The sequence below is a fragment of the Danio rerio genome, chromosome 23 (assembly GCF_049306965.1).
Source record: "Danio rerio strain Tuebingen ecotype United States chromosome 23, GRCz12tu, whole genome shotgun sequence".
Taxonomy (NCBI): Eukaryota; Metazoa; Chordata; class Actinopteri; order Cypriniformes; family Danionidae; genus Danio; species Danio rerio.
The window spans coordinates 28,649,241-28,666,905 of NC_133198.1; the positions used below are offsets into that span (position 1 = coordinate 28,649,241).

The 17,665-nt window shown below is 38.0% G+C and overlaps 1 protein-coding gene across 2 annotated transcripts in view; it reads left to right on the forward strand.

The window, feature by feature from the left end:
• Nucleotides 1–3,402: 3,402 nt before the first annotated feature.
• Nucleotides 3,403–17,665, forward strand: part of rbms2b (RNA binding motif, single stranded interacting protein 2b) — a 59,987-nt gene continuing 45,724 nt past the window's right edge. Inside the window, exon 1 of one of the 2 annotated variants that reach the window (XM_009296843.5) lies at nt 3,403–3,538. In XM_009296843.5, the coding sequence (XP_009295118.1) occupies nt 3,467–3,538 (72 nt within the window). In that variant the 5' untranslated portion in view covers nt 3,403–3,466. The remainder of the gene's footprint in view (nt 3,539–17,665) is intronic. The other variant, NM_001003541.2, reaches the window with a different exon arrangement.

Sequence of the window (17,665 nt, forward strand, 5' to 3'; positions counted from 1 at the left end):
ACTCTTTAGATATGCCTGTGCAAAAAAGTTTCTAATTTTTATAGCGAGTTATATAGCGTAAAACAGCAAGTTATAGTTATTATAATTATTAGTTATTATAATTATAAATATATTTATTATAATTATAGCTAATATATATTTATAATAAATCAGCTTTTTTTTCTCAAACACATCAAGGTTAGTGTTCTCTCACACACTCGCACTATACTTCATATAACCATATATATAATGTTTTATCCAGAAGCTAAGCTTTATTTGCACTGCAACTGATCATCAACAGTAAAAAACCAGCAGCAATCAAGAATGCATGATTATATGGTGTCATGGATTTGCAATCAAAAAAATTTCCTTATAATGGAAGTCAATGGGGCAAAAACAGCCACTAACAGAACAAAAAAGATAGATAATTTGCTCAGGGTGTATTTCCCCAAAATAAGATTTGTCACCAAAAATTAATTCCATTTGCTGAAACACAGAGAAAGTAATGGCCAAATGAAGACACAAAATTTTCTCAGTGTGGATGAAAAGATCCTGAACAGCACATGAGGGTTAAAAAAACAATACATTTTTTTATTACTTTTATTAATATTGAGAAAGGTATCTATAACTATACAAATAAAAATATCCAAAATTATATTTATATTTAATATTTTTTCTAGGTTTAACATATTTCCTAGGTATATACATTCTAACTTATCACTTGAGAATAAAGACTGAAATAAAGGCAGCTTTACCATCACATAAATAATTTACATTTTAAAACATAATAGATTTTTTTTTAGGGGGGGTGGGGGGCACTAGAATTCCTGTTCTAGTGCTGGATTTCCACTGCTGAAGGCCAAACTGTTTATCATCTTGTATACATATGCAAATCAATAGCTCAGTGACCTTCATTTGTCCAAAAAAGCTCACAGGCTCTGCAAACTCTCATTATTCTCCCTAAAACCCAATTTTCTGATATTACCCAAGCTCAAATCAACTGCAAGACTGAACCCAAATGAACTCTTGCCACATCATAAATAATTCCCGAAAATGGAGATATACATTTCCAGTGCTGTTTTGATCCGAGATATTTCTTTGAGAACACCCAGCATGGCTTTAATCATTAAAATACACAAAACGTGTAAATACGTCTCGACGTATTAAACGCTGTGCCAACACTATTGGAATGTGGCACGTAACGCTTATCCAAACATAAACAAGAGCAAATGCCGAAGACCTGCAGACAGAAAACTGGAAGCGACGCAGTGGTCAAACAAAGAAAGAGTTTTAAACATCTCTCCTCCTACATTTAAACACTCATCTGAACTGAGATAAACAGTGTCGGTGATGCTGGAGGAGATCAGATGACTTACTGCTGGATGACTGGCTTCTGACTCATCATCCCAAGTGTCTTCTGGCCTTCGTCGGCTACACGTTGATCCTTTGCCTACACTTTAATGAGAAAATGGTTAAATGGCAGGTGTGGTTAAGAATGTATTCTCGTAAAAAATTTGGTGACGGCGTTTCAGGCCACAGCCACAACCATCACAGACATCGGCTGTCCTAAATGACGCAGTGTGTACACAAGTGTCTAGTGTAGCAAGTTTATGAGGTTATTTTGTATGCCCCACCCACTCTGGTAAGAACCGAATTTAAGCAGTCGCAGTTCCATCATAACACACTCTGTTTTTTCCAGTTAATTAAATAAATCATCATGGCATTAATGTGCTGTCTGGAAGTTTTTCATTATTCTTAACAGTATACAAAAAAGCATGTAATATATGCTAACTGGGACATACCAATTGCCTCACTGGTCTAGTACGGTGGCTGAGATGGCTCAAATGTGCTGCAAGATGAGAAAACACATGCTAAAATAAAACTTTAACAAACTGAGAAAAGATCTTCATCAGTTTGACTAAACACATGTACTCAAATTTGGACAACACATGCAAATGCAGAAATGCAGTGCAAATTGCGCAGACCACAATGAAAATGTGTCTGGAGACCCCCAATTGTGACAATGCTGACAGCTTCATGTTAAAGGGGTGGTCCACTACGATTTCATATTTTAAACTGTAGTTGATGTGTAATGTAGCTGTGTGAACATAAACAGCATCTCTGAATGTAAGACGCTCAAAGTTCAATGCAAAGGGAGAACTTGGTTTTTACAGAGTTAGCTTAGCAAAGCTTGGCATTTCTGTGTGGAGTTTGCATGTTCTCCCCATGTTGGTGTGGGTTTCCCCTCCAGGTGTTCCGGTTTGTGCTATGGGTGAATTGAATAAGTTAAATTGGCTGTAGTGTATGTGGATGCAAGAGTGGGTTGTGGCTGGAAGGGCATCCGCTGAGTAAAACATATGCTGGATAAGTTGGCGGTTCATTCGGCTGTGGCGACCCCTGATTAAAAAAAGGGACTAAGCCGAAAAGAACAAAAGCATCTGCTAAATGACAAAATGTAAGTTCAATTTTTGCATGAGAACATACACAGTAACATGATGGAGAGATTCTTAATTGGTTAAAATGTTCCATTTTTATTAGAAAGTCTTCATTTATGAAATTTTCTTCAGCTTATTCCCTTAATTAATCTGGGGTCGCCACAGCGGAATGACTCACTATCTTATCCAACATGTTTTACACAGCGGATGCCCTTCCAGCTGCAACCCTGTACTGGGAAACACCCATACACTACAGCCAATTTAGTTCATTCAATTCACCTGTAGCGCATGTCTTTGCGCTGTGGGGGAGACTAGAGCACCCGGAGTAAACAATATAGTATCTTGATGCAGCCTTTATGATGCAAGCTGAGATTGCATCTCTCAGAGATGCAGCCAGACCCCTCTCAGAGGAAACCCACGCCAACACGGGGAGAGCATGCAAACTCTACACAGAAATGCCAACTGGCCCAGCCGGGACTTGAGCCAGCAACCTTCTTGCTGTGAGGCGACAGTGCTAACCACTGAGCCACCGTGTTGCATATTACAAAGTATTGTTTAATTATTTTTTTGTGTTAGCAAATTGTAATCGTCATGAGATGTGATGCACCAGTCATGCACACTTGTAATTCTTTTACCGAGAGTCACAATACAGAATACATGTGAATTTATGCTCTCACATAAACCCCAGCAGTTCCATAGGTGCACATGTGACCAGTAAATATCATATTCAATGCTAGTATTTATACAGCTGGGAGAATTCAGCATAGAATATCAACCGAGTTCACGAAAGGGTCTTTCAGTTGATGGCCTTGTTTTCAAAAGAAAAAAGTTTATATGAAATTCGTACTGGAAGAGTATTATAGCCTTCAATAGTATAACCTTTTCCCCCCACTGTGCTATTGAAGAGCAGTGTGTGTGCGCGTGTGTGTAAAGAACAGCTCAATCTCTTCCACAGACTCCAGGCTGAATGTCCCCGGTGACGTCAGCTGACTGTTTTGGCTGTACGAGGCGCTCCGGACACACAGCGCGCTGCTGCTGCTGCTGCTGTAAAAATGCTGCTCTCGGTGCCGCCAAGGACAGGAATCAACCCGTATAACGGCTACACCAGCAGAACCGGTAAAAAGGTAAAAGCTCTGTTAATGCGCGGCGCCGTCAGCTGCTCTGGCCGGCGGAAAACGCAAATTTCCGAGCCTTATCTCTGTTGTGTGTGTAATTGCATGAGTGTGAGCTGCAGTGTCCTTGAAAGTGGAAGCGTGAAAATACTGAAGTGTATGATCGCACGATCGTGCCGGATAAAGCGGCGATGTTAACGCGAGGGTGTATTTAAAAAGTGGCCATCTGAATGTAGATCTGAGAAGTCACAGACTGTACATAGTGAACTTGCGGTCCGAAATGTTCGCGGATAGATACTTATTCATGGTGAAGCCGTCGCTTGAGGATACGTTGCAGTTAATCGGGACCATCCTGTGGCATTTTTTTTTAGGAAAATTGGTCTTGAAGGGGGGAAAGAAAATTAGTTTAAGCAAGTTTTACGTTGAGTCATTTGCCCCACCCCTATAAATCCCACTACTATGACGGGAAACATTTAGCTTTCGGATTGACTTTGCAGAGACAGAAAGTCAATGAAGCCGACATAGGATGCCTTTGAATTATCGACTGTTTATTTTCGGAGAGACAAAGGTTAAAATAGTAAGGCGAAAAGCTGCGAATTTTGCTTTTAGCGCATATATTTGTGGAAATGAACGCTTGTCCGATGTGTTTGATGAAAGGTTACGTGCAATGTATTATTGAGTATTGGAAAAAAATCATATTATAAATAGATATTAGCCTAGTTATGATTGTTTTTATGATTGTCAATTAACCTACTCCTAATCAAAAGTAGCTTTAATTTTATTAGTTTGAACACAAAGTGACTAGGTTATAAATGATGCTAAAAACATAACACGACACGTAGCCTTTTCTGAATATGTTATAATACTGTTTATAATACAATAATAACCAGTGTGCAAATTATATTTTGCTGATCGGGGGAGGTCAAGTTTTTCAGTAGTAGATTCTTCAATGAATCAAATTTATGAATGTATTTAAATTACAAATAATTTATTAATAAAATAAATACACCTCAGTTATTTAGTGACTATTTTAGAGGTTACTGTAGGTCAAAATATACAAATTATGAGTATAATTATAAGTATAATAAATGATAAAAATGTAAATATAAATGTATATTTATATTATATCTTTTTATTTATTATTATTTAAGATATAGATTAGAGAAAGCTATTTCTTACTATTTAGAGGCTCACCTCCTATACATCTTGTTTTCATGTCCTTCAGTGGGGATCAAGTGTTAAGTAGGGGGGTCAATCCCAGAAAACAGTTTATTTCACTTGCATATTTGCTTTACTGTATTTATCAACATCTGTGATTGATTTATTGTATTTTATGCAGATGCACACCTCTACAAAATCTAAAATTATTTTTATAAAAATTTTTTCCCCAAACAGATCTACTCTAGTGACTTGTTGAAATTGCTCTCAATATTGCAATATGTATTACAGGAAAAAAAGTATTGCAGTGTCAGTTTTTTACAATATCGTGCAGCCCTGATTTCTATAACACATGGGGAAAATACTGTTTCAGATAACTTTTTTGAAGATGTTAAAATATAGTTGAAAGAATGCTCCATAGTCATTCAGCATAACATATAAATTTATGTAAAATGTAAGCGTATACTTATTTTGAACTGTGCTTAATAAAACATATAAAATAATAAAAGATCATACAAACTGATTATATTTTAAATAATATAAAAAATAATAAAAATCTATTGCTTACAAAAGGGTAAAACATATTTTGAAGAATTATGGCAAAATATTTAAAATAATTTTGGGTCTGCAGTGTGATTGTTGAATAGTTTTCAAAACAATTTATAATCAAATTCTTGTTCTAAATACAACATAGGCTTATTCTGATAATGTAGCCCTATATAGATTTCTGGAGATCACAAATTATGTAGCCAGAAGTTCGTATGACTGCATTTCCTCCTTAAAACAAATGCTACGGGGCTCAATGACACAGTTTCTCTTTGCGCTTACCTCTGTATGGACAGCTATCCCGCTGTTACCAGTTTGTCCAGTCAGCTTGCCATGTTGTCGGTGGACTTGAGACGCAGAGAGGAGTTTACCATGAAGTCTGACAAAGAACGGTTCCAGAAAGCTGCTAAAACAAAAACAGAAGCCAAAAAATAAAATAAACAAGTAAATAATAGCGTGAGCATGTGTTAAATCTGAAAACATGTTAAAAATCAGGCTAGGGCTTTGTTTTTTCTGCATTGCTTTTTAAAACTGTCGGTTGAGTTTAGGGAAGTGGGTGGGCGGCTTAGTCTGTGCTTTTGAAAACACTATTGGTTGGGTTTAGGGAAGAAGGAGGGTGGGTTAGCTTAACAGTCAGTCAGTCAGTCGGTCAGTCAGTCAGTCGACAGCGGCCTCTGGTGGATTTACGTGAGACGAGCAGGCTTGAATGGTACACGTGAAAGAAAATTGAGATTTTAAAAAGTGTACACAGCGCCACGAGGAGAATTTGCAAAAACAAAAACTGAAAAAAAAGAACCTACTGGGACGTATTTGGCGCTCTCCAAGAAATGTATATAGTGATACATTTTCATAATGAGCCTGGGTTGTCTAAATATGCCCATACTCATTATTTTTTTAGTTTGAAAATTACTTTTTTTAAGGATGAAAACCATTGTTACAAAGAAACTTAGTGGCTGTCTTTTGCAAATCAAAGTAAAAAATATGTTGTTTTTGAGATTCTGGCAAAATTCCACTATTTTTCAAGTTCAAAACGAATAAAGAATCTCAAACTGAACACCTTCTAATGTACTGAGAATATAAGCTTAATTTTTGTTGTTACATTACTGAAAACCTCTTTCATCTTTTATAACTAGCTAAAATTGCCCACTATATAAACCATGAATGAATCAGGTGCGCTTTAATGAAAATTCTCCATCTGTATCATCTGCCATCTTCATTGCCCTTACAAGGTCATCATCATAGATACGAAAATTACTGTACAACCTGAAGCAAAACTAATAACATGTTGATCATTTTATGAATAACTGGCCGATAACATTTAACCAGGGAGAACAGATGAATAGGAAAGCAATCTTTGACAACGATGGTCTATCTACTCATTAACAGTTTCATAAGCCTACACACTGTGATCTGATCCAGCTTGGCTCTCTAAATGTTCTCTAAATTTCAGCTTCACGCCCATGATCACGGCAGAATCCAAGAGCAACGCATAGATGCAAGCGGTTGTCGGGTCACTGATTTCATACGACCTTGTAGTTTATGAAGAAATAAGAGAAGATCACAGCTATTGGAAATCACGGTTGCATGTTTAACCACAAATTCCCATTGTCCTTTTGTTGTAGATTTTTTTTAACCAAAGACATGTTGTGCTTATAAAGTGTTGCTCTAGAAACATTGAAATGACTGATAGCTGTGCTTCCTCCAACCAAGCCGCTGAGCAGGCAGGTGTCCGAGCCCATGGTGCATCTCTTCTCAATAACTTGCACAGCGGGGCGAGTTGCTGGAGGTGGAAGTGTAGGTAGTAGCTGAGGAAGTCAGCCGTGTTGGGCAGGTGGGCTCCATATCCCTCGGCCATGAAGAAGACATGTTTGTCATCTTCAAAAGGTCGTATGTTGCCAATGGAATGTGGATATTATGCTATCAATCACTCCAGGGATGCCGGTGAAGGGGGTAGACTGTGTTTGTGGAAGTCATTTTGGACCGAATTGAATTCTGGGCATCTGTTTGTAATGAAAAATAGCCTTGTGATGTCAGGTTGCACTTCACCTGCTGGAATGGGCCGGATGAACGAGTATTTATTGGGTTTGAGTAGAGGTTGTAGGCCAAAAGCCTGGAGGCGGCTGTATCAGCTGAGTAGGTTATCAGGGCTCCAGACTGTGAGTAAATGGATGCATGACTATATTTTCTCGCCAGTGCTATAAATTTTTTGTTAGAGGAGCTGGTAACAGCTGAAACATTGTGATCATGAAAGATCAGTTTAGAATTCCTTGCATTATAAAAATTCCAACTATTATTATTGATTTTCTGTAGTAAAAATAACCGAATATATGTGGGATATTACACAAATACATTTAATTGAACATGTATTTTACACATAGACAACTTTTGCACATAGACAACTTCTTTTTCTTACGTTACATACACAAAAGTCTTGTCGTCTATCCAAGTTTTATGTACAACAAATAATAAGTTGACTTATAGTGGATCATTTGGTATCAGAAGTGGCTTATATAAAAGTCAAAGGGCTCTAGATTGTGCTTATTTTACCAAAATAAAATTAGATCATGCCTTGATTTTTAATTATTTAATAAAGACAGACCTAACTTAACAGAAATAATGATTAGTTTAGAATATAAGGTCAAGGTCCAGTGGGAAAAGAATTAATATTGTGTACAGTATGACTCTCATGAGCTTGGAGGACTGCATCCATACATTTCTGCAATGACTCAAATAGCTTAGTAATGAAGTCATCTGGAATGGCAAAGAAAGCCTTCTTGCAGGACTCCTTGAGATCATCAAGAATATTTAGATTTATCTTCAATGCTTTCTCCTTCATCTTATCCCAGATTTGCTTAATGTTCATATCTTGTGACTGGGCTGGCCAATCCTGGAGCACCCTCACCTTCTTTTGTTTTAGGAACAAAACAAGAAAGGAAGAAGGAAAGAGCGCTATCCTGCTGACGAATTTGCCCTCTCCTGTGGTTTATAATGTAACGGGCAGCACAAATGTCTTGATACCTCAGATTGTTGGTGTTGCCATCCACTATGCAGATCTCTTGTATGCCCCCAAACTGAATGTAACCCCAAACCATCTTTTTTTCACCAGTCTTGACTGATTTCTGTGAGAATCTTGGGTCTGTGCGGGTTCTAATAGGTCTTCTGCAGTATTTGTGATAACTGGGATGCAGCTCATCAGATGATTCATCTGGAAATTTGACCTTCTGCTACTTTTCCAAATGATCAACTAGAAGTCAAGTTATTATTTTTTTCTTCTACAACTGGGATTGACAACAAGACTTTTGCCAGGTAGTGTACTATAAAACAGCAGGCTTACTATGTTTATATACTGTCCACCGTACACACAACTCTTTAACTTTTCTAATTTTGACTGTAATGTAGTAATAATGTGCACTTTTTGTACAGCTGCTGGCATGATAATTATTGCAAAAAAAAAAAAAAAGCGCTACACAAATAAACTTGTATATTGAATTGTATTATAATGTATTAAAAATGAGCGTCACGGTGGCCCAGTGGGTAGCACAATTGCCTCACAGCAAGAAGGTTGCCAGTTCGATGAGAGTGTATGGGTGTTTCCCAGTGTTGGGTTATGGCTGGAAGAGCATGCGCTGCATAAAACATATGCTGGATAAGTTGGCAGTTCATTTGGCTTGGGCGACCACTGATTGACAAAGGTACTAAGCCGAAAATGAATAAATGAATGTATTAAAAACTTGTTTTATTAAGTCATATTAGTTTTGCATTTATTTGTAATGAGTCTTGAGGTTATTTGTTTTTCATAAGAGGTGTCATTAAAATCATAATATTTAATATTTAGTTTTTGTAATTAGGTTGTTGTGCTTGTGGTTATTGTGATTTACAAATATATAAAAGATAAGGTAGAGAGTAACGAAATCTGCATTACTATAAGACAAAACTTAATAATAATGTAGAGATAATAATTACATTAACTTAATAGTTATGAAATCAAATGGTTACATGTGCAGCACGACCCTCTCAGGTGTTGATGCCACCATCTGTAGAACTGATTGCTCTCAAAATGTTAGCTTGTTTTCATTAGGGATGTCAGAATTAATTGTTTCTATAGTGCATTGTGATGCAGATGAGGACAATTCGGTATTGGTTGAGTGACAGCCCTTAACAGGCTATAATGTACTGATGATTTTTTGGAGGTGAGGAAAGCGGGACATGAGCAGCAAACTATGGTGAGGGTGGCGAGAAACGTGTGTAAGTAATTAACATGCTCCAACTATTTTAAAAGCTTACATCTGGGTACTTTTTGCTGCTTTTTAAGTTTCTTTGTTGAGACAGTCTTTCACTGACACTGTGAAGGTAGAGTAGAACTCAAGATCCCCTATAGTTCATTGTTAAACTGTTTTCTTTGAGAAGGTGAAATAAAAGGTACAGTTCATCATCTAACTGCTTGAATTTAATGGCAAAACTGTATACACAAATTAAAACTCAAAATTTAGGATGCATCGAATCGTCAATGCATCATGATACTGAATTAAATGAAATCAGTGACATGATTATTGTAATTTAACCAAACCACGAGACCAGTGTAGGTACACACCCCTAGTGTTCATGTCATGTGTATGTATGATGCAGTTTTTTTTTAATTGAGAACTTGTGAGGAGATTATGAAATGTGTACAGGAGTCAAACCAGCACCAGGGATTTCTCTTTCACGCACACATACTACTCCAAGGGAATGCATCTCTGACAGCTGCATTGAACTGTAACACAAGTATTATGGGAAAACATGTATGCTGTAGCATTCTTTCCTCTATATGGTCATTTTTTTGTGATAGATACTGTACACGTTCAGATGGCAGCATTACATTAATTCAACTAAACCCCACAAACAAGAATCTTATCTTTTTATCAAGTCCATTCTTATCCAACCAAACCTATGCACATCCTTAGGGTTCGTTGATTGATTTGCTTCTTTCTGATGCAGGACTTAAAACTATTGCTTTCATGGATTGGTTCTCATTCTAGAGGAAACAAATGCAAATGGATCAAAACTTGCCACACTCTCATCTCATTGCTCAGAGCACATCTGTTATTATTCTGTGATTTAGCTCATATGTTTTGTGCTTTGTATTTCTTTTGGCTCGTTTCCACTAAGTGGTACGGTACGGCATAGTTCGGTTTGGGGACGCTTTTATGGCCATTTCCACTGTCAAAAGGCATATTGATCTGAACCGTACCATACCACTTTTTCGGCACCCTTACGAAAGGGTACCAAACACGAGAAAGGGTACCAAAAGCCGGAGCTAGACACGCAGCTGAACACTATTGGTTTACAGAGATACGTCATTCGCTAAGCAAAAAGCCAGGATGAAAACAAAAAACCTGCCATGTTTAAAATACACACACAGCCGAGAGATCTTTTACAGCGGAATTATATATAATAATGAGCCATGGTCGATCCGGGCTCAAACAAACCTTGTCGTCACTTGATGAACAGTCACAAAGGCATGGAGTACAGCTGAATCTACCCTGTGCCTCGTAGTTTTTTACAAGCCAGTATGAAGCGCGAGCCGTTTAGCTTTCTTGATTGCGTTCGCCGCGTGTCCATATTTGAAATAACAAACTTCTTGAGCTGATGATAATAACGTGCCCTTGATTATTGATTATTGACGTGCTTTTAAAACCCGATCCCGTCAGACACTGACAAACGCGAGAGTGAAGCGCGAAAAAAAGGAGAAGCGGGAAAAAAACGCACATTATTTCTTCAGCAAACGTGAACAAACTACCTTGTTTTAATTTTTGTCTTCACCTTTTGGACTAATATGAACTTGGAATGATAGAATAACTTTCTAACAGAGGTTACACAAGCTGCTGAAGAATACAGACACAGATAAGAGGTTTTCACTGACTGTAGGCTATATTTTATGTTGTTTTGAACCTAAATAGGGACGAAATGTCTGCTGTGTGTAGTTTTTCTGTAGTTGGTGACATATCGGAGACTGTAAAAGGCTGTATGTGTTCATATATGTTTATTTATTTATTTAATATAATTACAGACTTTACAGTAGGCTATTTAGGCGTGTCATTGATCTGCAGTTATAATCAAATCCTGTTCATTGAAGTTAGTAATAAACATTCATACAGAAGTATTTATGTGTGTAAAGTATCTGTTTGTGAGAAGTGCTTTTCATATGATATGGGAGCGGTACAGCTTTACTGTCGAGAGTTCCTCGATTGAGAATGATGCGACTGAAACTTTCTGTCATACACCACGCCCACCAAAAGGGTAGCCTTGGTAGTGGAAATGCAAGCCTGATAAAGGTGACCCGTACTGATCCGAACCGTACCGTACTGTAACAGTCAGTGGAAACGAGCCATTTGTAGCTGTTGTTGTATTACTGAGCAAGAATCAAGATATTTCACTTTATCTTTCCTCCAGGTTAAACCCCAGTTCATTTCAAGAGGCATTAGCAAAGTAATCCAAACAAATTGAGTGTCCAAACAAATCAAACTAACCAAGAAATTAGGCCAGGGTCTAATATAAATACATTCAACATAGGCTCCTTCTGAAAATGTAGCTCTATATACATTTCTCGAGATCGCGAATTATGTAGCCAGAAGTATGTATGTAATGTAATGTGATGTGTATTTATATAGCACATTTACTGTGTATGGCCATACACCCAAAGCGCTTCACAATCATGAGGGGGGGTCTCTCCACACCATTTGGAAGATGTGACAGCAGCCACAGGACAATGGCGCCAGTGCGCTTACCACAAACCAGCTATTGGTGGAGTGGAAATACAATGATAGAGCCAATTCAGTGGATGGGGATAATTGGGAGGCCATGATCATAAGGGCCGGTTGAAGGACTTTGGTCAGGACACCGGGTTTACACCCCTACTCTTTACGAGAAGTGCCATGGGATTTTTACTGACCACAGAGAGTCAGGACCTCGGTTTACGTATCATCAGAAAGACAGCGCCCATTGACAGTACAGTGCCCCCTTTACTTTTAATGGGGCATTTGGACTCACACAGACCACAGGTTGAGCGCCCCCTGCTGGCCTCACTAACACCACTTCCAGCAGCAACCTAGTTTTCCCATGTGGTTTCCCATCCAGGTACTGACCAGGCTCAGCCCTGATTAGCTTCAGTGAGTAACCAGTCCTACAGTGTGATATGACTGCACTTTATTTTTAAAAAGAACGCTACGGGGCGGTATGACGCTGTTTCTTTTTGTGTTTACCAGCTGATCGTTTACCTCAGTATCGACGGCTTTCCGCTGTTACCAGTTTGTCCAGTCACTCATCGTGAACGTTGGAGGATTTCAGATACAGAGTGGAGTTGACCGTCACGACAGGGTTCGAGTTTGGAGAAGAACAGTTCCACAAAGCTAGTAATACAAAAACACAAGCCAACAATTAAGAGTAAATTACAGGGGGAGAATGTGCTAAAATCTAAAAACGTGGTAAAAATCAGGCTGCCGCAAAGGCTTTTCTTTTTTTGCATTGCTGTTGAAAACACTGTTAATTAGGTTTAGCGAAGTGGGTGAGTGCTGGTCAATCGGTACTTTTTAATACACTATCGGTTGGGTTTAGGGAAGGAGAAGGATGAGTCAGTTGATTGGTCAGTTAGTCAGTCAGTCAGTCAGTCATTCAGTCAGTCGACAGCGGCCTCTGGTGTATTTACGTGGGAAGAGCAGGCACGAATGGCACTTGTGAGAGAAATTTCAAATCTGAAAAAGCATACACAGCAGCCTCTGGTGGATTCGAAAAAAAAATTGCAAAATAACGTAGCTCCTGGGACGTATTAGGCACTCTACAGAAATTTAAATAGCGATACATTTTCAGAATGAGCCATAGTTGAATATATTGGACTGCCATATTTTTTCCAAAGTGTTAACACTTTTATTTTTTGACATTTTGCTTTTATTTGACCGGACAGTAGAATGACATGTAGTCAAGACAAAGACAGAGGGCCACAAGCCGGGATTTGAACTTGGTACGCCTGGTTCACTGCTGCACTATACTGTATTTCGGCGAACTAACCAGTGGGCTAGGACTAAATCAAGCAATTGTTTCACTGTCAGAAAAGTAACTGACAACAAGAAACAAAAAAAATCTCCCACAGACAGCAATATATATACTTTAGTGAGGGGATAATATAATAACCACATCTCAATATTAAACGAGTGCAAAGACATCTTTATGTCTTATAACCTTTGGGCTGAACAAGCACAGACTGAAAAAGAAAAAGAAATATTTCTAGTGTGCATGTGTCGTTTGCTTGTGTTTTGCACACTGTCAGATGGAGTATATACTTTAAAAGTTTGTGTGTTCAACAAAAAAAGTAGACTTTGGGCTTGAGCCAGAAAGTTGGATGATAAAACCAGATTGGACAACAGTCCCATTTGGAATATGTTATAAGAGTCTTGGTCATAGTTTTGTAAAGCTAAAGAAAGCCTGTATATTGATTTTTAGTTGCTGTGGCTTTGTAGAAACGCACAGGGAGAATGTCAGGTGTGGGTAAAACTACCAAACAGTGTTTCTGCAGTCATACTGCAGCTCTCATTGAGTCTGGCCATTGAGGGGCCTGTTGATACTGATGCTGAAGCTAAGCAAAAGGACTGTTAGTCTTTGCACACTTATATTATTCAGTTGGCTTCATTTTATTTCTTTTTATATTCTTCTCAGAACTTTTGTGTGACTTTTTCACATTTTCCCTGCTGATTATTCTTGCACATTGTGTTTTCAATGTGCATGGTAACACTTTGAATACAAGTACCAGTTTTGGCTAACTACTGGCTTATTGCCTGCATATTATTAAAATATTGGCTGTTTATTAGTACTTATAAAGTACATATTCCCCATGATCGTATTACGTCTACATCCCTAATACTACCCAATACATAAACCCAACTACTACCTCAATAACTAATAATAAGCAGCAAATTAGGAGTTTATTATGACAAAAGTCATAGTTAATTGTTTATTAATAGCCAGAATGGCACCTTTAAAAAAGTGTAAGCGCAAATTTTATTATTATTATTAATATTATTATTCATTCTTTCTTGTCGAATTAGTCCCTTTATTAATCCGGGGTCGCCACAGCCGAATGACCCACCAACTTATCCAGCTAGATTTTACGCAGCGGATGTCCTTCCAGCCACAACCCATCTCTGGGAAACATTCATGCACACATTCACACACACTCATACACTATGGACAATTTAGCCTACCCAATTCACTTGTACCGCATGTCTTTGGACTGTGGGGGAAACCGGAGCACCTGGAGGAAACCCACGCGAACGCAGGGAGAACATGCAAACTCCACACAGAAACACCAACTGAGCCGAGGCTCGAACCAATGACCCAGCGACCTTCTTGCTGTGAGGCGACAGCACTACCTACCTACTGCGATAAGACAATTCAGCCAAAATGCAACTTCACATGCTTTCGTTCATTCTGAAAGTTTAATGTGAATCTTCGCTCTTGGTGTGGAAAAAGCTCTACTTCCACAGCTCTTGTGCTTATGAGTTATCAGGGGACATGAATTTTTGCTGATTTTTTGAGTTGTGAAAGCGTGCAGCCACTGGTCTCTAATTTGTTCCTTAAGTGGCCCAAACTCAGATAGGCCTGGTAAGCCCTGCATGTCTGCTATAAGCACTGCTGTCAGCTCTGCCTGAATGAAACCCACAGGAGAATCACACTCTGTGGGGTGGCAAAATGAGGCAAATCATTTTACAGAGTATGAATATTTCAAGCTCATTAGAGTCTCCCAAATATTCCGTGACCTTTCAGGTAATGAAACTGGATTACATCCAGTGTAATGTAATGTGGAGATTACAGTTTTGAGATTTCTGTAACATTGATATAACACTGATTATAATGTGTTCTAGTGTCTTCAGTGGCATTGATTTGTCTGGTGTAAACTCTTTGTTATTCTTCTCAGCATCACTCAGTCTAGAACATATATAAAAACAGCTATAAAACACATACAGCTCAAATAAACAACTGCAAAAAATTCACTGTTTTGAGTTTAAAATATAAAGTTGGTTGCAACACAAGCTGGACATTCTTGAGATTGCGAATTGTGTACCCAGAAGCCATTTCGTCTTTGAAACGAGCGCTACAGGGCGGTATGTCGCCAGTCTTTTTCATGCTTACCAGCTGAACGCTTACCTCTGCGTGGATGGCTTGACTGCTGTTTCTAGTTTGTCCAGTTAGCTCGCCATGTATGTCTGTGAACTTGAGATGCAGAGAAGAGTTGACTATGAAGGTGTTTGAGTCTGGTGAAGAACGGTTTCAGAAAGTGGGGAAGACAAAAACAGAAGCCGAAAAGTAAAATAAACAAGTAAATAACGAGATAATGAGAATGTGATAAAATTTGAAAACGTGGAAAAATCAGGCAAGGGGATTTCATTTTCTGCATTGCTTTTAAAAACTGTCGGTTGGGTCTAGGGAAGTGGGTGTTTGGCTGGGTGGGTCAGTCAGTCAGTCATTCAGTCAGTCAGTAAGTTGACAGCAGCCTCTGGTGGATTTATGCGAGAGGAGCAGGCACGAATGGTACTTGCAGGAGAAATGTGAGATCTCAAAAAATCATACAAAGCAGGCTCTGGTGGATTTGCGAAAACAAAAACTGCAAAAAACATTGCTCCTGGGACGTATTTGACGTACACTGCTATGAGTGTGATATTGCGTTTATACAACAGTTTGACGGCATAATTGTGTATATAAAAACAAAATGAAACATGGAAATTCTCAAAAACCCTTTTGTATGAGGAACTACTTTCTTCCGCGTTGGATTCAAATCATAAGCTGACAGTAAAGCAGCTGAGCAAGCATCTTTTAATGATTCTAACGTCACTTTAGATCTGTGGTGTCTGCTTGTTACTGGTTGTATGTGGGCGGAGTAATACACAAAGGGTAAAGAGGCTGTACAGGTGCTGATATTACTTAAATATATCACAGCTGTCAGCCAATCAGATTCGAGAATCAGACAGAACTGTTGTATAAATATCTAAATATAAATATATATTATTATTTTATTAAATATTATAGTCTACAGTCATATAGTAAGTTAATGAATTTTTTTTTAACTATGCAGAAAATAATAAAATATAAAATACGCACTCTGTAAAATGCTGTGTTGTTTCATCCCAAAATTGTGGTCAAATATATTGAGAAAACTAATTATCTAAAACCCAACTGATAAAACATTATGAAGTCATTAAAAAGACACAAGTTTACAATAAAAATGAAAAGATAAAAAATAGGCACAATTTAAAATAATAAAAGCAACACAGAAGTTTTTCAGTAAATAAACACTTTACTTTAAACAAATACTTTTTACTGTAACATGTGCACTTTTACTCATATAGTTAGTGATTTTAGAGAGCTATTTGAATCAGTCAGGAGTACGTGCTGTAGATTTCTGGACACAGGCTCTGTTTCTGTTGGTAGCGCCACAGAAATGTGCGTTCACTCTCACAGAAATCCTCCTTCACGGGACGGATGACTGCTGAAAGACACAGCTCTGAAAAGCAAGCAGCCTCATAGGAGAATCGTTCCCCTCCTTCCTGCACTCTTGGCAGAGATGCAGATTTCTCAGATAAATGACCTGGAATTCCTGGAATTCCCTTCTCAAACATTGTGCTTGCATCTGTGGCAAAGACTGTTTTTCAAATTCTTTCTACTCGAAGTGATTTTCTGACACTGTTGATCAGCCAAACGATATATACAGACCGAGAGGCTGAGAAAACGCCTGACAAGATGTGATCCTGATTTGTGAGTGTAACTTGTAAAGGGCGGAGAAGTGAAGAATTGTGGGGGTTTTTTCTCCTTGTTTAATCCAGTGAGCCGTGTTTGGGGGGAAAGTGGCATATCTCACAAGAATCTCCATATATATACATGATTTAGACACAAGGGCTCTTCTCATTTCTCTGGGAAATAGGAATGAAGAGCAGGGTTGAGGTATACCTGGATTAGGGTATACAATCTCAATATCAAATATATTTAATTTATATATGATAATGATGGTTTATATAGTCTATATTTTATATGATAATACTATTCAATGTCTTGTCCCCCCTGTTTATTTTTTCCCCAATTTTTGTTTATCGAATAGAAGACATTTAAAGGCTTAACTAGGGTAATTAGGTTAACTGGGCAGGTTAGAGTTATAAGGTAAATCTTTGTAATGATGGTTTGTTCTGTAGACTATCGAAAAAAATATATAGCTTAAAGGGGCTAATAACTTTGATCTTAGAATGTTTTTTAAAGAATTAAAAAACTGCTTTTATTCTAGCTGAAATAAAACAAAAAAGACTTTCTCCAGAAGAAAAAATATTATCAGACATACTGTGAAAATTTCCTTGCAAAATCGAAGGGGGGCTTATAATTCTGACTTCGACTGTATATACACAGTTAGGTCCATAAATA